Source organism: Carcharodon carcharias, chromosome X (genome assembly GCF_017639515.1).
Source record: "Carcharodon carcharias isolate sCarCar2 chromosome X, sCarCar2.pri, whole genome shotgun sequence".
Classification (NCBI taxonomy): Eukaryota; Metazoa; Chordata; class Chondrichthyes; order Lamniformes; family Lamnidae; genus Carcharodon; species Carcharodon carcharias.
Genome location: NC_054507.1, coordinates 20,678,121 through 20,699,996, shown reverse-complemented (window position 1 = coordinate 20,699,996; position 21,876 = coordinate 20,678,121). Strand labels below are relative to the sequence as shown.

The 21,876-nt window shown below is 40.2% G+C and overlaps 1 protein-coding gene across 17 annotated transcripts in view; it reads right to left on the bottom strand.

The window, feature by feature from the left end:
- Positions 1 to 505: 505 nt before the first annotated feature.
- The window catches only part of kmt2d (lysine (K)-specific methyltransferase 2D), a 234,870-nt gene continuing 213,499 nt past the window's right edge, over positions 506 to 21,876 (bottom strand). For all 17 annotated transcript variants that reach the window (XM_041180424.1, XM_041180425.1, XM_041180430.1 and 14 more), the window contains 8 exons: positions 19,365 to 20,460; positions 17,225 to 17,361; positions 15,134 to 15,264; positions 14,134 to 14,302; positions 12,446 to 12,562; positions 4,267 to 4,340; positions 3,690 to 3,798; positions 506 to 3,437 (listed from right to left, as the gene is read on the bottom strand). In XM_041180424.1, the coding sequence (XP_041036358.1) occupies positions 3,345 to 3,437; positions 3,690 to 3,798; positions 4,267 to 4,340; positions 12,446 to 12,562; positions 14,134 to 14,302; positions 15,134 to 15,264; positions 17,225 to 17,361; positions 19,365 to 20,460 (1,926 nt within the window). In that variant the 3' untranslated portion in view covers positions 506 to 3,344. The remainder of the gene's footprint in view (positions 3,438 to 3,689; positions 3,799 to 4,266; positions 4,341 to 12,445; positions 12,563 to 14,133; positions 14,303 to 15,133; positions 15,265 to 17,224; positions 17,362 to 19,364; positions 20,461 to 21,876) is intronic.

Genomic DNA, 21,876 nt, shown 5'->3' with positions numbered 1-21,876 from the left:
GAGGAGATGCTCCACCCTTATTGTATATTGAAGGCATCCAAAAACTAGACATAATACTTGCAGCCTAATCAATGATTTCTTTGAATAAATAGATTTAGCACTACCTTTTTGCTTTTGCACTCAAAGCTCTCATGTATGAAGCCATGAATCCGGCATGATTCTTATAATTATTTAACTTACCTCACTTTTGAAGATGCATCCAAAGCCCCAAGTCTCTCTACTGCTTTTAAAGTTTTATCATAGTGTATACTTCCTTGTTATATTCATCCTCCTAAAGAGTAACCCCTTGGTATTTTTCCATACCAAATTTCAGATGCAAAAATATGTATGCACCATCAACCTACATTAATTATATTCGTGTCAAGAAAATTGTCTAAATTATAACTGATCAGAATCAATTCACCATGCAAAGAGATGCTCTTCAATATGGATCCTTTATCATGGCAGACTAAGTTTTCTTCTCCCACTCCAACCCAAGACAAATAAATAATAGTCCCAAGGGTGATTTTATTTCAAACAGTTTTAATGCAGTAAATTCACCTCTGTAGGGACAGATGTCCCTATTTATCATACAGTAATGCAAAGATGCTACATTTGTATTTAAAAAAGGTTTGTACAATCTAGCCAACATGATCATAAACTGTCTCTACATGTACCAGGGATGTACAGAATAAGCTTATTCCTGCAGGAGATTTAATACATAGAGCAAGAAACATCTTGGCTCTTCGACATAAATTATATACAATTCAACTTATGTTCAGTACAAAAAAAACATGCCACATACAATAAAAAAAAGGATAATTTTAATTCATTACCAGTGACAACATTTGCTGTACAGAATGCACACAACACAAACAAAAAAAAACTTTCATATTCTGGAACTTTACTTTTTCATTAAAAAATACTCAGAAATCTCTGCTTTTGTCTTTGCCCCAATTGCAAGGATAAAATGCACCACAAAATACCTAGCTCAGAGTGTAAACAGTATGAACAAGGCTTTACTGCAAATAGGACATCCTCATTTATTAACTGAGCACGTTCCAACAATACATTACGTGACTGTAACCTCCCCAACTGTGGTGGTCAGGGAAGTGAGATCCCACAATGCATGAGGGCTCTGCGGACATCTTCAGTTAAAATGAAAAAAAAGCCCCATTTTTAAATTAGAATCTTCCATTAAAAGACACCCCCGGCTCCTGTCAGTTGAAGAGGGGTGAAATCAGCGTTTATTATAAAAACAGTAAAACACTGTAAGCTTAAATTTATCTAACATGATCTACATTACCTAGAATCTTCTCATTGCATGCTAATATCTTCCCTGCTTCAATCCAACCAGCAGCTATTTTATATCACCAATACCAACCGTTCATTTGTACGAATGAGAATCTGATCCAGTGGTTTCTGCTTTGGAGATTTCTACAAGTTTTATATTTACATTTTTACAGTTGCAGCGTGGAGAAGATGCAGTGGGGGCAGCAGCTTTCATGAATCGCGCCTATAAAAAAAAAAATCTCCCCCATCCAGACCTATCCTACTGTTCCGAATAAAATTCACACTTTTATATATATATTACAGGAACAAAACTACAGTAAAATGACTTGTGGAATCAAGTAGGTGAGAAATCCTTCAGTGCAAGTCTCCTCTGCAAGAGATTTCAGAGAGAGTCCATTTGTGCGTTGAACCAAATGCCCTAGCCACTCGCCTGTTGATACTGACTGATACTGATCAGGATCAAGGTGGCCCCAGATCTAGGCTTCAAGTGCCACCCTCCTTTTCACTATGTTTTACATTACTGATCAGCAACCGAGGACTTATAATCGAGGTTATAGGTCCTAATCGTCCAAATTAAATCGCTCTGTATGACTGGTGCTTTGTTGCTTCTGTTTCTGAAACAATATAAATTGTGTTGTAAAAAAATGTCACCAATCATGGAAACATATTTTGTCAGGATCCTTAAAATGGATCGTCCAGATTCAGAGCTGGGAGCCGGTGAATTTATCAATTTGAACCTTGGTTTTCAACTGGACAGTTACAACCAGACCTCATCACTAACAGTATTAGAATGGTCTGTGCCAGCCGCAGAATCTCAATATACTAAGTTGTCTCCAGTAAATCCCCAACAGAGAACCATTCAACCGGTCCTACTGAGTTCTTATAATGTGGATTGTCTTTCAAAGAGTGTCTTTTGCACATTTACTTTTGAGTAACAATATGTAAAAGATCAACATTTCCTAGATAGTCACTCAGATTTTACACTTGGTGACCAACATGGATGGATGCTTAACTTATCTCAGTTTCTACCAAGCTACTTCATTATGTCTTTCCATTTTCTAGATTTTGGTCAATTATGGAGTTAACTTCCCTTGAAATAAACTAATCTGGTGATAGTAATAAGCACACAAAATGGGGCTGTTGCTTGAAAAGTCAACATTACTGATTCTGGCAAAGTAACCAAAAACCCTGCAAACAAGAAATCCCACACTGATTACCCAGCATACAATTAGGGCAAATAGTATGGGAAATCCAAATCTATTAATGCATTCAAATTTATCACACCCAATGGACACCATCTCTTTAAAACTCTAGTGTTTTTAGGAGTGCTGCTTAAGTCGCTGCCTTGGTTTCAAATCACTCGCCTCCCATATAAAAAACACAACTTGCGTTGATTTTACTTATACCCGCAATGTTCAAACATTCTTGTATTTTAAAAAAATCTGGTCAGATGAAAACCTCATTTCCTTTCACCTTGAGATGTACCACACTTGTCTATAATCAGAGATCCCTCCCAGCAGAGTTAGGAAAGCTGATGTTTTTCTGATCTCAATCTTCCCTCCTTTGACTGGACTTCATTAGAATAGAAATACAATCTGTCCTTAAGGTTGAATCCAATCAGAAAAGGTCTGCACAATGAGAGATTCATTGTCTCTGTCTCTCTTTCAGGCACTACAGACAAATAAATCCATAGATTACATTCAGAAGCAACCCACAGGCCTGGCAGGAAACGCAGTCATTGGCTGTGCATCTTAATATCTCTGTACACCTGCTCAGTCCATTTGTTTTAGTATCTCATTGTTCACTAAATGTTGTTAAAAGGTTCTGCACATTTGAGATTAACAAGATCACTACACTACCTCCCAACTACAGATATTGTTTAACATGAAATTTGGTAAATACTTCTTCGTAAACTAGTGAGAATTTTCCCATCTCCATAGTTTTGCTGCTGAGAGACTCCATGTAGCAATATCTGTTAGTGTGATTTCTCTGAGTATACCAGATATCAAGTCCAGAATTCTGAACTATCTGAAATTGTGAATTCTGAACCAGCTAAAATTGCTCTAAATGTTTTAGTTCATCCACTTTCTGCAGTTGAGAGCTCCACAATGACATGGAATCTTGTGCTGATCGTCTTCAAAATCAAACTTATAGTCATAAGTCAGCTAAAGAAAGAAAAAAACATTATTAAGACAGAAAATGTTCAATGAACAGTCAACATTCAGACATCAACTGATATATTTTTGATTCTGTAGTAGTTAAGCCTTCCCAGCTGAGTAAAATAAATTTTCCGTAATTTTACATAGACGATTTTAGACTGTGCAATGTTCAGCTGTAAACCTTTTCATTTAAGTTATCCACATTATTTCCTCAGCCAAGTATGTAATAACTTTTAGTTTTCTCTGTTTTCCACTCACCTCCTCTCCTTTTGGAATTCGTCTGCTTGAGATAATGATTATTTTGTCCTCCTTGTCAAAGGTCACAACCTCTGCCACACAGTTGGGGGCACAGGAATGATTGATATATCTGCACAGGAGAGAAAGATTAAGTGTATTTTTTTTAAAAAAGAGAGAGAAAAAGAGCAACTTAACAGTACAAAAATACAAGAGGAGGAAAAAAATGTAGTCAAGTATGGACTTTCAGAATACAACAAACTGTAAAAAGAAGAACATGAAATAAATCACAATGTCACTACTATTCAAATCATGTCATTTCCATTCAAGGTCACCCCTATGGCGAGACTGTTGATGGCCTGAAAGTAGATTTCTCACTCTGTTCTCTTGGACACAAAGGCTGTATAGATTGGGGCAGCAAGGAAAGGGAACAGAGACTACCAAGGGGATAAAAGTTTCACATCCTTACAAGGTGTTACAAAAGATTCAAAACCCTTGCTTGTCAATTACCATAAACATTAATTATTACCATATAAAATTATTTCAATTCAATTCTCAAATCATTCTTGTTGATGCCATCACAACAGAAATGGTCACTTACCTGGCTGGGCCTCCGGTTAAAGTAGCATCAATCACATGTTCATTATTAATCCGAAACATATAAACACCTCGATTCTGGAAAAAACAAAAACAAACTTAGCTTCTGATCTTGTACTTCTCTTGCCACTCCTTGTACATCCCCCTTTCATAAAACTATAGAGCACCCAAAATTTTCAGTATTGATGAAACTCCATGCTTCAATTAAAAGCTGTGCATTTCTGAGAGCTGAGGGAGCTATACTGTCAAAGACAAAACTCAACAAGAGTACAGCCAAGGAGGGTCGGTCAGGATTGAGCCAGAATTGCACCCTTTTCACTATGTCACTGATACATCTTTTGCAGTGGCAAGTATTATTTACTATGACATTTGTACACTTTTGGACAAAAGGAATATTACATTTTAAGGATTGTTACTCTAAATATTTTTCTTGGGTTCGATGCCTCATACCACTCCATAGGTGATCCTCACTCCCAGTTATATTTTTGCATCTTTTCTAACCATCTTACTTATTATTTTAGCTATCATGTACATCTTGGATCACTCTCATGGGCAAGTCCCATATCCTTGCTTTGAGATCTAAGTAAGCACCTGCTAAATTAACAAAACAAAGCTATTGCACTAATCCCTTCCTAAGATCTCAACCTAAGGCTGAGGCCATAAACCACCAAACAGTAAATGAATTGAATAGATGCAATGTGTTACGAGATCCAAACTTACCATATCGTCACCAGGGGGTCGGAAACTACAACTCCCAGCATACTCCGGAAGTTCTGCACATGCGCGGATCCTGAGTAGGTGGCACATACGCAACCCCAGCGCTTTGTAGTTGTCCAGGGTGAGAACGGGCCCAGTGCACCTACGTGAAGCAAAAAAGGCGCGAAAAAAATTTACGTGATCGGGAGCACAGTGCCGTAATTGGAGGAGAGTCCTAAGCAGGGGGCAGGGAGAGGTCCCAATGGGAGACATTGGTTACTCCATGCTGTAGGTCATTGGGGCAAAGGTAACCCTTTGAAGTAGTGGTATTCTGCTCAGACTGAAGAGCTGAAGTAGTGCTTGTGATTTGATGCCTGAATGCAAACTTGAGAATCCAGGGGAACAGAGTTTCAGGAGACAAGGTTGAAACCCTGCAAGGTAGGCTGTCCGAGTTGGAGCGACTTTTGTGAGAATCCCAAGGCAAGATCTTCAAAGCTGAAGACTGGATTCCTTCACGAGAGAGACAGAGTTTCAACGAGATTGGTTGACTCTGTTTACTGACGTCTGGGTGGGTTGTTGAGAAATCTGTGGAATCTATCTTGGTCACATCTGCCATTTATTGTTCAGTGTGGTGTGTCTGACCACAATTTGCCTGTTAATTCACATGTACCACATATTAACCCTGAATGTTAGAGTAGGAGATAGATATTATAAATTGTTTCATCATTCCAACCCTGCAGAGTAAAGTTAATTTTTGTTTGCTCAGAACCCATGGAATCTTGTGACTTTATTCTCTTAGCAAGTGTCTTGAATCTCAAACTCTTAAATAAAAAAGTTACTGGTCCCTAACTGGATTGTACCAAACATTTGGGGGTATGGTCCAGGAACACAAATTGTGGGCTATTGTGGGAATTCGAATCCACAGGCAAATACAAGTGTTGGTACTTGCTGAGGTTAAGGTTGATAGGATTTCCATGGTGAATTTTACTATACTGATTGAAAAGCAGAATGGCTTTGTCAATTGCTACGACTTTTCTGGAGAGGGAAGATTTATCCAAGAGTGATTTGTAACAATTAACCAGGGCTAGGCTAATCACATTATCAAAAAAGTTGAAGTTAAAGTTAAAAGCAGGGCTAAGAAAGCAGAAATAATTGCGGTAATAGCATGGCATTTGGAACTAGAAGAAAAGCCTGACAGGTATAACACAGCTTGAGTTAGCTAGAATTCAACTGCAAATGAAGCAGCTTGAGATAGAAAAGCTTAGGTTGCAAAGTGAAAAGAGAGTCTAGTAGTTCAGATGAGGAATCGAGTCTGACTCAGCTTTGATATTACAAAGAGTCTTCGCATAGTGCCTAAAATACTGAAGGTGGAGTTGAGAGGTATTTTATCCTGTTTTTAAAGGTAGCTACAAAGTTAAAATGGCCAAAGGACACGTGGACTCTAATTTTGCAAAGTGCTTTGATCTGGAAGGTCATGGATGTCTATTCTAGCTTTTCGGAAGAATGATCCTCAGATGATGAGGTGGTTAAAACTGCAGTACTTATGCTTCAGGGACAAGCTCGTAAGCATTATCAGTTTAAATCTGTAATGCTGAAAAAGAGAGACATGCTGTCAAAGTATTTTGTCTTGCAGTCATCAGGACAGTTCGCAAGAATATCAATAGTAAAGGGAACAACAATTTATACTGCATGAGAAGAGGGTGCTGATTGGTTGGCAAATGCTCTCTGATTGGTAGAGGCATTGCCATGGAGAATGTACCAGGGAACAGTTAACTGCCAAGCTTTTGTTCAAATTCAAACCAGGCAGGTCAACTCTGACTGGTCACAGCATTACCATGGGAGATGAACCAGGGAATGGCTGCACCTTCCCCCAAGCTTTTGTTTCATTGAAAAAGGCACAACGCATGGACATGCTCCATCTGTCTATTGAAGGGGTAGATTTTAGATTGGGTAACGATTTGGCCAGCATAGATGGTAACATGGTGACAACTGTGTTGCAGCAGTGCTTGATCATGCTGACCTTGCCAAACCCTCCCAAAATTACTGCGGCCAAACACAAACTTATTGCTGATAACGAGCAATTGCAGGAAAGGCTAATCAGTATGGAGATCCAACTTGCTCCAACAAAAGAGGGGTTTGCTAATGCAAACGAGAACTGGTGAGAACACTTGAGTGTTGGTCAAAGGAAGTAGTACACTTGAATGAGGACTTGAAATGTCTAAATGATAAATATTTGGAGCAAATTCAAAGAAGATAGGTCTTCAATTAAAACTTAAATATTGTGAAAAATGCCTTGAACAGGAAAAGGGATTGCTGAAGAATCAATGATTGAGTGCCAAATTAAAACCCAAGACTGATGAACTGTTGGAACTTTGTCATGAAAAAAGCAATGAAATGCTTGAACCCCAATGCAAGCTGGAGAATAAAAAGGACGAGATGTACGGTATGGGAGAGCAGATCCAGACTTTAAAAGCAGCTAACGAAAATTTGAAGAAGCAGATCGAGGATCTAATGGGAGAATTGAAAAAGTCTAAGGACCAGTCAGTGCTCATGGAGGTAAGATTCCGAAATGAACTGAATGTCCATGTGAAGTTGTTAAGCTTGTTTAAGGGTTCCGCAGATGACTCTGAGACAAAGACAGCTGAATTCACCAGAGCTTTTGCTGAGCTGAATGGAAAGATTAACACACTTGGAAAAGAGTTGGAAAATAAGAGATTAAACAAATATTTGGATGAAATTGTGGAAGAAATGGAGATGAAGATTCCATTTTCCAAGCGTCAGCAAGAAGGATATGAACATGTGCAGAAGGCTGTAGCACATCTCTTGGATAAGATGGAAAATGATTTAAGCAAAGAGAGGAAAACTCCCTCAGTGCAGGTGTATTCATCTTGTGTGGATCATAACAATGAAACGACAAAATCTGTCATGGAGGAAGTGAGTGAAAAAGATAATTTTGTCAACCAGACATACACGCTTTCTGTAGCAAACTTAAAGGATCCACTGAAGGCAAGTTTCCATCAACAGAGGGGAAAGAGTGAGAAAAACCCTATGTTCTTCTGTATTAAAGTTGAGAAACCTACGCAAAAGTCATTTGTATCATAGCTTGACTAATATGCATCATGTGAAGCGGGGAAGACTGCCAGACTACTGGCTTGCAGTTACACCAGAAAGGTTGAAAGCCCATGGTGCAAAAGAGAAACAGAAGCTGGTCAAGATGTTTCTAAAGAACACTTAAATGTATCTTCAACCTTTGGTTGACTGTGAAAAGATTATGGGAAAAAAACAATTTAGTTGATGGTGTTCTGTCCAGAGTTTAAAGAAAGGGCGTCAGAAAACTCCAGGGGCAGAATTCTCCCCCTGTTGGGGGGCTGGGGGGGGAGAGTTGAAGATCAGGCGTGCGGAGGCATGCCTCCGATCGGTGCCCCCGATTGGGGGAACGCCGCCATTTTACGTGGGCAGGCCAGATAAGGCCCACCCAACGTGATGTCTACACGAAAGTGCTACGTGCTCCCTGGGCGGGCGGGAGGGAATCCCTAAACTCAAGAGTGTGCTCTTTCGCGCACGCACACAAATGAACGCACTCATCTCCGAGGCAAAGTGCTGTCACATGAGTTGGGACATGTCCATAACTTTTAAAAACACTTTAATTAAATTTTTAAAAACCTACGTGAAACCTCATCCCACCCATGGTTGAGGTTTCATGCTTTTTCTAATGCCCACCAGGGCTCCTGGCCTGCCCACCAACCTTAAGGTTGGACAGGCAGGTCCATTAATTACTTTAACGACTCTGTCAATGGCCTCAATTAGCCATTGACAGGTCGGCGGCCGCACAGCTGATTTTGCTGAACGTCTGCCTACCTGAAAATTTAAATGGGGCGCGGTGACGTCAGGAGTTCTGCCTGATGTCACCACACGGCATTTTGTGTGTCGGCGAGCGGGCCCCGTCCCCACTCGCCAACGGGAAAATCCTGGCCCAGGTTCCAAGTTATGATAATTCCATGATGTTTGAATCCTACTAATCCTATTTGTCACATGTACTGGCTTTCGTTTTGGTCAAGTCTTTGTACCTTTATAATACGATATGTGTAATTGTGGAACAAAATGAAGAGTTTATCTGTACAGTATGCAATTACATCATAAACTTTCCAACAAACGCCTTAAGTACTTATAGCCATTGTAAAGGCTTCACAATGGTGAGGACTTTTCGCCCAAGGGGAGGGGTTAGGAGATCCAAACTTAGCATATCAGGGGGCCGGGAATGACAATTCCCAGCATGACTTGGGACTTTCGCGCATGCGCGTTCCTGGAGCAGGTGGCGCATGTGCAATCCGGCATTTGTAGCTCTTCAGGGCGGTCCCCACCCAGCGCGCCTGTGTGAAGGAAAAAAGGTGCAAAAACTGGATCGTGTGATCAGGAGCGGGGCATTATAATCGGACAAGAGATCCAGGCAGGGGACAGGGAGATTTCCCAAAGAGAGAGGGGACAGGGAGAGGTCCCAGTTAAGAAGAGCAGAGAAAGAGGTTCCAAGCAGAAAAGTTGAAGAGGGCTCAGGAGAAGACCTGGCAATTGAAGAGGACTTGGGAGAAATCCTGAAGATCTAAGGCAGCAGCAGAAGGTTGGTGACTCTGTGCTGTGGGCCACTGGATCAAAGGTAACCCTTTGGAGCAGTGGTGTTCTGCTCAGCATGGCTGAATAGCTGAAGTTGTGCTTGTGAGTTGGTGCTGGAATGCAGACTTGAGAATCCAGGGAAACAGAGTCTTGGGAGATAAGATTGAAACCTTGCAAGATGGGCCGTCATTTATGCCGTCTGAGTTGGAGCGACTTTTGGAGAGAGTTCCAAGGTGAGATCTTGGAAGGTGAAGACTGGAATCCCTCGTGAGAGAGGCAGAGTTTCAACAAGATTGGTTAACTCACACTGTTTAGTGATGCCTGGGTGAGTTGTTGAGAAATCCATGGAATCTGTCTTGGTCGCACTTGCCATTTGTTGTGCAGTGTGGTGTTTGACCAGTTTGGCCATTAATTCACATGCACCTCATATTAACCCTGAGTGTTAGTGTAGATATTGTAAATTGTTTTATCTTTCTGACCTTGGATAGTAAAGTTTATATTTGTTTGCTCAGAACCAGTGGAATCTTGTGGCTTTATTCTTTTAGAAAGTGTCCCGAATCTCAAACACTATCTATTTTAAAACAAGTAGTTAATGGCCCCTAACTGGATCGTACCAAACATTTGGGGGTCTGGTCCAGGATCATAACAAATGACATACTATAGCTTTACAGAACACACTCCTCAGATACAATAGAAAAAATAACATTCACATCTGTTTTGCCTAATTATAATTTAAACTGGATTGAACACAAAAGTCCCTGATGAACATTAACCACTCTGCTTTGGTCTGCTTCTGACAGAGGGCAGGATTTTCCGCACCTGCCTGCCGCCAGGATCTTCTGGTCCCGCCGCAAGTGAATGGACTTCTGGCTGGGGTGCCGTTTCACCTGCGGCAGGTCCTGCCCGTGAGGGGCCAGAAAATCCCACCAGAATCTCTCCAGTCTATATATCCCATGGCTTTCAACAATCATCTTTTTTATGCAAAAGGTAACATACTTTCGAAAGACAAAAGCAACCGAGGCAACAGAGATTTTGATACATGCCTTATGCTCAGAGAACTGCCAATCAAATCTATGTACAAACAAAATACACAAACGCTTGTGTTTAGAATTAAAAGTCATTGCTCTTCCTTCAGGTACCAAACCATACAAAAAGCAACAAGCTAGAACTTTCTTTTGACAGTTTTGCTTTCAGCTCTATAGGTACCGTGGCAGGAAGACAGAATCCAATATCATGATATATCACTTGCCCCCAAACTCAACTAACAACCAATTTTCTTTCAAATATTTCTAGAGCATGAGATTATGGAACATCAGCAAATCTTGATTGAGGTAATGGCATATTCTGGTCTTCACACCCAAGGAAATTGAGATGCTGCAAAATACCTATTAAGTTAGGAATCAAAGAGTGGTTTAATGTTATGTTTTTCTCCTATCTTTCCTATTTTTATTTTTCTTCTGTATGTGTCATGTTTCATGTCCCAGTTTTTTTTTTAAACAACATTCTTCCTCCTTTTTGGTTTTCTCTATTCTCTGTATGCACAACAGTAGGAGCTTTAAAATATTGTGAACAAAAAGAGAAAATGTCAGAAATACACAAGTCAGTCAGCACCTTTTTATAAAGAAGGCCAATGTTCCAATGCAAGACCGGGGTCCTGAAGAAATCCCCTGCAACAGAAACATCAACCTGTCTTTCCTCTTTAGAGAAGCTGACTGACTTGTTCATTTTCAGCATTTCTGATTCACAATAGTATCATATTCACTTTATTTCCTTGGTTCTCAGAGCTTTACATCAGTTAAAATCTAAACCAGCATCAACACCAGGAAACACAGTAGTGGTGGCACAGAAGATTAGCAGTAGGACAACTAAAAGCGGACCAAAATGACCCCAAAGAAAGACCCTGGCAATCATGCAGCCATTCGATGGGATACAGGGTGATGAGAGCTGCAGAAAGTTGAATGGTTCGAGCAGATAGCATACAATCTAACACGCATTCTCTAGTACAGGTTATTTGACAATTATTTATATATGACAGCAAATATATTTAGTATGTACTTAACATGATGCTTATAACATAACCTCATATACATCGATGTACAGTTTATACACTAATACAGCATTCACCATTGCATCTAAAGAATTATATAGCATCACTCTGACACAAGCCAGATTGTGACATTTATTAGGATTAATTCGAGTTAGCGAATGTATCTCTCAGTACATTCATAGAATCCAACCACTGAGCCCATCTGCCTGTGTCATCTCTCTGAAGGGGTGATTTCACTTAGTCCAATTTTCCTGCCTATAGCTTTTTAAATGTTTCATTTTCAAATATTTATGCATTACCCCTTTTGAAAATAATGGTCAAACACAGAACATAATGTTACCATACCTAAACATTTTGCTTGGATTTTCCTGTGGCAAATACAACCCCCCAACTAAGAATGGCCAACCTGTTTCCAGTGCCTCCAATGTTGCTCTGAAACTGGTTGCTGAATGGTGTGGGAAAAGGAGCCCAAAGGAGATGACTACCCTTTCCTGAAGGGAGGTAGCTGAATTCTACATGGCAATTCACCATAGCAGAATGGCTGAGACTGAGAATTATGTATGCAAGAGGATTGCAGTCATAAGCCCATGATTTACCAATGAAAGATGCAAACTGGGTAGCCACTTAAATTTGGTGGGATAATGTGAACTGCTGGCAACATGATATGTCCACCACTGATGCTTTTTTCTATTTTAACCTTGAATAATTGAAAAGCAATTTTGGCATCTGTAGATTTCAATGACCTGAAAATAACAAGTGTTCAACAGCCCATTTGTAGTAATTGTGCTTGAAGCTGTATGCAATACCATGCACAGTGATGGTTAATCCATACCTGAGTCTCATACAATTTCTCCCTGCGGTTTGCAACCTCATTGCGAATGATTGTCCCTATATATTCAATCACCATTGTGTGCTTCTCAAGGTCTTTGGCTGCATAGAGACCCAGACCCTATGGAGCAGAAAAAAAAACAAAGGTAAAATAAATATTGAAATGAATTCTATCATAACCCTCACTGAGAGAAGTTAATTGACTCCTGTCCAGGTTCCATTATTTGTGACCAAGTGTCACAAGGTTTAACCTGTGGATATACCATACGTTTCCAGTAGGAGCTCGCGATTCCCAGTTTATACAAGCAGAAGAATATTATGCTGGCACATTTCAAAAATATTAATACATCCAGTGCAGTCCATCCCCCATTCAAGTGTAAATTAAGCTGCATGTACTTTTGCATTGGTTCATCATCTGAACAAGCAAAATGGATGGGGCCATACTCAAGTTTCATGCTAGATATCAAGTCATACATTTCTTTTACTGCATAAAAGCTCTACACATTTTTTGTTGACAGAAGCAGCTAACAATGTAGACGACAGTTACAGATACCTCCATCTATTGTAATTATCAAGATTCCTCTTTGAAAACAACTTGAGCTCAAATGTTCCACATTAAACTGGTTCTAGTCAATTTAAGGCAGTTGTATTGATCTTGTTTTTAAATCTACTTTTATGTAACAGAACTACTCCAAAGGCTGAGGATTGCTATCCTTGCAGTTTGCTCAAGACAACTACGTTCAATTTTAAATTGACACTCCAGTGTCCAGAGGCGCCATGGAGACTGCAGATTCCAAAAGTTTGAAGAATTATAAAATTGGTGGAGGGAGTTACTAGGCAGGTCACAGGACAGCAATTCACCTTCTGTATAGCCAAATCAACCAGCAAGAGATGCTGGCTCCAGGAGTTTCTCTATGTTGGATCACTCTTGAAAATGTTCTCTATTTACCCCAACTGCATCAGATGTTTTGAGCTTTAAAAGGTGGGCTTCATGGAAAAATCGTTTGAAAGAACTGAGATTAGATATACTTATCAGTCTTTCAGTAAAGCAGACAAAGGGCTCTTCTGCTGAATTTGGAGCAGGTTTTAAGCCTCTGAAGGTAAAAGGATATCAAAAGAAAATGCAAACAGGTGTCATGGTTATTGGCTGTGGAGAAGAATTGATAACTGTTAATATCCCCTTGAAGCCAGGAGCATACTTCAATTGGAAGTAATACACCCAAGATGGGCCTAGGTGAGCCAAGACCAAGGCGCCAAAAATAATGAGGTGCATTACAGGTTGAGACAGCAATACTGGTAATGTGTGAAGCTAAAACTTTGTTGAAATCTATCTCGGAACTACTACTATGAAACACCAGAATCTTACGGACAATACAGAAAAATCCCAAAGGAAGGTTTCCCCTTTGCATATAAATATACAATGAAGACTGGTATCAATGATAGCAGAAGAACCACCCAAGAATGTGATCATGAATGAAACCTATATATAAATATTGTAAGTGATTACTATGTTACTATATTACTAAATGGTGGTTATGCAAAGGCCTGAGTATCTTGAGATGTTATTCAGTCAAATTCTTCCCTCCATCCACCATGGAGGATGGCAAATACTAAACAAATGAGAAAATAATTTGATTTCAGAGCACACAATCTTTTTAATTGGTATTTCACATCATGCTGGTGCTGACTCACCTGTATTCGTGATCGAGCCAGGTAAACATTATTTTTCCACTCAGTTTTCAGCCGGCGGTACTGAGAGGATTTGGAGTGGACAAATTGCTTGCTGTAGGGAGTGTTAATTTCTCCAGTTACTGTACTCTGAAATGCTTTTGATGTGCTGGTACTGTTCAAGGTGTGCGGCCTGTTAAGTTATGTGGGAAAAAATTAACATTTATACTTGGACAATTTAAATTCTATAATACTTAACATTATATTTGCTAATCATTTTTCCAATAAGGTAAGGCTCCCTTGAACCAAAGTCTTTAGGTTCTCAAAGGGATTGTCGTAATCCTATCTAAAGACTAAAAATGTGTTTGAGGTACTAGTGCTCTCTACGTACAATACTTTTACACAGGCCAGTAAGATAATAAAGTGAAAAATAAAGTTATATCACATTACTCATTGTTTTTACAATAGGCTTTTGAGACCCAGTAGCTCGTTGTAGCAGCAGAACACTGGATTCGCTACTAGAATGTTTGCCTACCACTGAACATTTCTCCAGGTGTGCAAAACTGAATGAGATACAGTATTAAGCCACACTACGGGACACTGAAGTGTACAACGAGGCAAAAATAAATGTCAAGGCTGGTACTGAACCACATTTCACACTGTTAGGCAAACATAAATGGCAGCCCCACGCACACCATGGCCCAAACCGTTCTATCCTCCCAGGTCAAGGAAGTAGTCCAGCAGCCAAAAACACTGGGTGATGCAACAGGATGGGCAGAATTAGCATTTATGGAAAAAACTATTTTAAACTGCACTATTTTCTAACTGTAAGTCAGTGCTCTTCAGTAGGTATCAAAATATCGCATGCACATATTACAGAAACTGCCTTCATATTTGAATATAAATTCATAGTTTAAATCTTGTAAAAGGGCTCACTTCATTATTACTGTGATTTTTTTTCTTAAGGTATTTTATGAAATTATCCTCATCATAAGCAAGTCAATTGTATTTTTTATGTACCTACCGTTTGTAGTGAGTCATAATTTTCGGTTCAGAACGGGCACAACCTGTTGGATTAACAGCTAGAGGGAGCTCCATAAGCGGGTGACGACCATACCTAAATATGTAGTTCTGACAACTCTCCACACCTGGCAACTGGAGAGAAAACAAGATTAATTCACAAAATAATTTTTAAAAAAATATATCAACAAAAAAAGGGGTAAAATCTCCCTCGAAAGAAAAAAAATGGAAGAATGCCCATGTTTTCTCCATAATTAAATGACTTAGTATTTTGCAGATAGCACATTTCAAAATCCAGCTTTATTGATCCACGATAATCCCTGATACCACAACTGTCACGATGCTACCTGTTTGCCTATCTGATCAATCATGGATAAGCTAAAATTTCTTGCAACTCATGCAGGCAAACCGAAAACTTCCTGTTCACCCCTCCACCAAAGACTTCATGCCATAGCCCTCAATCCGACACCTCTCTCAGAATGCCTGCTCAAACTCAACTCGGTAGATCACAATGTTGGCGCCTGGTTCGCCCTGGGGTGAATAGGAATAAATCAGCTGTTAGGAAGACCATAATACAACTCAGAGAAAGCCACTCCTAAAGTGGGGCACTACAGGCTCAACAGCTGGTGACGGCAAACAAAATCTGAATCTCCACTCCACTGCTTTGTAAACACCCCAGGGTTCAACGTCCACCTTTGAATCCCCAGATTACATTGTTTTCACCAAGCACTGCACAACTTTGCATCAACTACTGCCTTTCATCAATCAAACAAACCCCAACAGTTCTGCAAAGCCTTTTTACTTACCTCAGTGGCCAGCCCTGGATCACTGAGTTCTTGACTACAATTCCATGCCTGTATGCAAAATTTGCGTTGCTAGGTTTTAGGCACCTCTCTATCTACTTATGTAACTTAAACCATTTTTAGTGCCTCTATTCATGTGTGTATTTTGGCTGCTGCACCAAACCTCAATTTCCTAACCCTATGGGCTAACTTCTGGTCCTCTCTACTTTTAACACCCATTTCGGCAAGTCTTACTTTTACTTAGCTTTCCTCGTCACCACTACAAACTCTGTTCCCATGCGACCAAGTCCATCCCTCTCTAACTGTCTTGAGACTAAACCTGACTGCTCACAATCTTGGTCTCATATGTGACCCAGAGATGTGCTTCTGGCTACATATTCGCACCATCACCAAGACTGCCTATTTCCACCTCCATAACATTGCCCAACTTCACCTTGCCTCAGCTCATCTGTTGTTCAAACCCTCATCCATGCCGTTGTTACCTCTAGACTTGACTATTCCAACCCACTCCTGACTGTTCTCCTACATTCTTCCCCCTGTAAACTTGGTCTTTGTTACCCTTGTTTCAACTTGAACCAATCACCTCTGTGCTCGTGGCTCCCAGTTGAGCAACACCTTGATTTTAAAATTCTCATCTCCCTATCTCTGTAATCTCCTCCAGTCCCACAACCTCCTGAGATATCTGCACTCATCCAATTCTGAACTCTTGAGCATCCCTGGTTTTAAATCACTCCACTTCTGGCAGCTATGCCTTCAGCTGCCTTGGCCCTAAGCTCTGAAATTTCTTCCATGTCCCTGCCTCACTTTCCTCCTTTAAGATACCCCTTAAAACCTACCTCTTTGCCCAAGCTTTTGGTCATCTGAGCTAATATTTCCTTATGTGGCTCAGTGCCATATCTTGTTTTACAATGCTCCCATGAAATGACTTGGAATGTTTTATTAAAGGTGCTACATAATTGCTGTATAAGTTATTGCTGTTAGTATGTTGAAATTAATCATTGTTTTTGGCATATAATTGATATATCCTGCAGTTTATGACCACCTTCACTTGCAGTTTTATATAGTCTGTTCTCCCCACTCATTCACCTGATCATTTCCTGTGATGTTTAATAGCCTTTCCAGTGGAGGGTGGTTAACTATACAGCTAGTCATCAAAATACACCTGAATTTAAATAGTCTTACATATGGTTACTGGTTAGACATGTTATAAGTTATATTTTAAAAACTTGGAATCTGTCAATTTCATTTTGCAGGCATTTCTGTATTTGGAGCTGTTATTCTGTTTTTCTTACCGACTCTGCGATCCTTAGTACAGCATGGATAGTCAGTCCAAACATGTCCTCTCCTTTAATATAATCAGGAAAAAGTCGTAACATGTCTGCTTCTTTGCGCAGTCGCACAATTGGTTCAAGAATCCTATTCCAAACACCTGAGAAAAGAGGAGAATAAATGAAAAACATAAGTTGAATGCTTTTAAGTTGGGCCTCCACAGGTGACGTGTTAGAATTACTAAATACCAAACACAAAAGTTTATGCATCTCCCCATCCGTTTCCTGCCAAAACAAAATCAAGTTATTTTCTCCCGCTGCCTGATGAATACACCAACTCTTGATCTGGAGAACAAGCAACCAACTACCTCCTAAGCCTCTGCTAAGGGGTGCTATTAAGCGAGTCACTTGGGGGTGTATAAGCAGAGCATAGCAACTTGCAGAGAAGCACATTGCCTATATTTAGTATTGTCCAGATAACTTGAGAGATCAGTAACATAAATGTACTGAGAAATGATGGGCATGAAGTTCTGTTGTATTAACAGAGTGTCAGAGAACGGATCATCCACAAAATGCATCACAAAGTTGTCCACAAAGTCACAAGTATGAATTCCAGGGTCACAAATCACTCAAATCTATTTGTTTTGACTGGAGCGGGTTTCTTCTGATTTTCTGCCAGGCTACTGAAGATTCACAATGAAGGATTGGGGAGACTGTTTAAGCCCTTGATATGATGATCTTCATGTTTTTAATATTGCTTAACTACACACATTTAGGCTGTCTACATCCGGGGTTGGGGGGGGGGTGGGGGGTGGGTGGGGGTGGGTGGGGAGAGTTGTGTGCCTCTGAAACACACTGCCATTAAGAGCTTGGTACCATAAGGGACCATTTATCCTCTCCCATAGTTTAAACATTTTGCCTTGGAATTGCATTTAAAAGGAGGTTCCAGCAAAATACAATGAAGACAAAAAGCCTAATATTTCCCCGAACCTGTTCAGGGTGGTGAAAGTGCATCTGCTGCTTTAAGCCTTGGGATGATTTTGCCCAAGATCTTTTGAATAATAGGATGAGTACTCCAAGGTACATTTGACTAATAAGGCTAATCGGAAGATGGCTTAGGTAATTTGACAGGAGGAAATAATAGAAAAAAGTTTTGCTGAAATAGTAATTAGTCAACAAACAAGGTCTGAGTTTAAGGCAAACAAAAGTAAAGTTGATAAATTATGATGTCAACTTGCTCTGCTAATATACTGACAATGGCATGAGGAACTGACTAACAGTGCAGTCTAAAATAAAACTGGTACAGCATAGGGAAATGCATGAAGAGATTACCTGACTGTGCATGGTGATGATGGAAATTATTAGTTTCCTATGCAGAGGCGATTGAACTAAAGTTACTAACACAACAATAATTAGCTCAGCACATTAGCTCATAACACAGGAGATGACCATTTGGACCATTCATTCTGCACTAACCATTTTGAAAAGCAATCCATTTATATTATATAATTAAGGACATATAAAAAAATTAGGGACATTATAGAGAATTACAAAACCATCCATTTATAAATAATAAAGCAACAGCATGAACTTTTTTTAAATTTGTTCACGAGATGTGTCGTTGGCAAGACCAGAATTTATTGCCCATCCCTAATTGCCCTCGTCAACCACATTATTGAAGATCTGGAGTCACATGTAGGCCAGACAAGGCAAGGGCAGCAGATTTCCTTCCCTAAAACAGTCGGCAATGGTTTCATGGTCATCATTAGACTTTTAATTCCAGATTTCTTTTTTATTGAATTCAAATCCCACCATCTGCTGTGGTGGGATTTGAACTTGAGTCCCAAGAGCATTATCCTGGGTCTCTGGATTACCAGTCCAGTGATAATATCACTACACACTGCCTCCCGATTCTAAAGTTACACAGGATGACACAATAAAACTAATAAGTGGCAGTCAAAATAATGCATTCGAAGTGCCATGGCAAGATACACAAGAAAACCACAATGAGATGTAACTTTATACAGGTAATTTTAGCCGTGAGGGAAGGATAGGTGAGGAAATCCAAGATTTATGTCGCTAACTTATAAGTTGTTGGAAAATCTATCATTGTATTGTTCAGTTAAAAAAATTCTTTATCCTGACCGCTGTAGACTGCTCTTACCTTGTGGGGTCCAATCAGTAACAATCAGATCCTCATGTCCTTGCTCAATAACCTGGATGCCAAACTCTGGTTTCCCATTAGTATCATTGATGGTGCAGTGGTAGCAGCAACGTTTGTTAGTGTATCGCATGCTCCAATAAATACGTGTTGCTTCATATCCAATTGGATAAAGAGCTGTCACACTGTGGAATTCCTGCATCTGATGGGGGAGTAACTGACCAATGGTGTGGAAAATCAGTCCACCAACCCTGAACATGTGACTGCGCTTGCCACGCTGTACAATGCTAGCAATCTGCTTCACCTCGTCTCTCTGAATGTAGACACGGCGGTAAACAGCAAAACACCTAATTTCCTGTTCGTTAGCTCCTTTCAGTTTGTGTTGACTGCAAAGCATGGTCTTGTCCTTAAAAAACATACAACGGGCACGGATAGCACAAGCAAAATGATAGGTGTTTGGGCATCGGACCCGATGGCAACCAGTAGTGGCTCCAGTCTTCTGACAAAAAGCACACTTTGTGGTAAGTCCTCGGTGGAAAGCCACTTCCACATTTATTAGTGCTCCTGCCTGAGTCTCGTACACTTCAGAAGACCACAATGCACAGTTTAAGTGGACCCACAAATCCAAGTCAAGGTTCAAGAGTCTTGCAGGTCCATCTGTTATTCCATCACCTTCTTCATGACAGAAACAGCATCTCCTAGTGTCCTTGGGCATGGGGTCTGGTTTTAATGATGTCCCCAGTTTCTGAATGAGTTCTTCAATTTCATGCTGAGATACATGCTTAAACTTCCCCTTGTGAAATATGACTTTAAATTCCAAACGTTTCCAACGTATTCCCCTCCACCTCTTCATTTGTGGCTGTGGTTCCTCAAACTGCTTTTCGTCCAGTGCGAGAGAATGCTTAATCTTTGGTGACTCAACTGGTAGGTCAGGCTTACTTGACTCTGCTGGAGTCCCAGGTGATGATACACTTGGGGATGAGGGTGGAGAGTTCTCTGGTTGTATTATGGGAAGCTGGTGAACATCAAGGATCGACATATTATTACTATAATGATGCACTACAATTCTTTCCTTCACTGGACACTCTAAGGCAGTTTCCTGAAAAGAAAAAGCAAAAACAACCATTATAAGGTTTTGAAACAAAAACATTAGTTATCAATATATTCTTTAAAATGACAGTCAAAATACAATCAATTCCTCTATCAAAAATACTTTACAAATTGCATCATCCAAAACTCCATCACTCACATCCTGCTGCACACCAAGTCCCACTGCCAATCATCCCTATTCATGCCAACATCCATTTCCCAATGCACCCCTTTCAAAATTCTTGACCTCGTCCACAAGAGCCTCCATTGCACTGCTTTTCTCATCTCTACAATCTCCTTCACCCTTATGTTTCAGCATGCATCCTCTATTCTTTCAAATCTGTCCACCCTTGCATGCCTGATCCCCTCTGCTTCTTCTTTGGCCACACAGCCCCGAGTCATCTTAGCCCACACTTGAACGCTCTCATTAAACCTTTTTAACTTGCTGCTGTTCTCCCTCCCACAGAAGTGTCTTTAAAACCCATTGCTTGTTCATGACTCCCATCCCTTCTCCCATGATTTGGTGTTGTCTTTTTCCACCTCAATGAACAACTTTGGGGCATTTTGTTACTTTAAATTCACAAGTCAAGCTGTTGAAAACCTATCACACATACAAACAAAGAATTAAGGACGAGTAAGACCATTAATGGTCATTCTATCAGATGGGGCAATTTGTGTACCAGCCTGCCTAATCAATAGTAATGTCAACTCTTGGGGGAAGCAAGCTTAAAAAAAAATATTGAAACTGTGGCTAATTTCAAGAAAGCATAAGAACATAACATAAGAACTAGGAGCAGGAGTAGGCAAATTCAGCCCCTCAAGCCTGCCGATCATGGCTGATCTCATTTCGGCCTCAACTCTAATTTCACGCCCTCTCCCCATAACCTTTTAACCCATTACTAATGAAGGGTCATGAGGACTCGAAACGTCAACTCTTTTCTTCTCCGCCGATGCTGCCAGACCTGCTGAGTTTTTCCAGGTAATTCTGTTTTTGTTTTGGATTTCCAGCATCCACAGTTTTTTTGTTTTTGTTTTTAACTAATTAAAAATCTGTCTATCTCCTCCTTAAATTTATTTAGCGTCCCGGCATCCACTGCGTTCTGAAGTAGTGAATTCCACAGATTCACGACCCTTTGAGAAAAGTAATTCCTCCTCATTTCTGATTTAAGTCTACCACCCCTTAGCCTAAAACTATGGCCTCTCGTTCTAGAATGCCCCACAAGGGGAAACATCCGCTCCACGTCTACTTTGTCTCTCCCCTTTAGCATCTTATATACCTCAATTAGATCTCCTCTCATCCTTCTAAACTCTAGCGAGTATAGGCCTAAACTGCTCTACTAATCTCTTCTCATAAGACAAGCCCCGCATCTCTGAAATCAATCTAGTGAACCTCCTCTGAACCGCCTCCAGTGCAACGACATCCTTC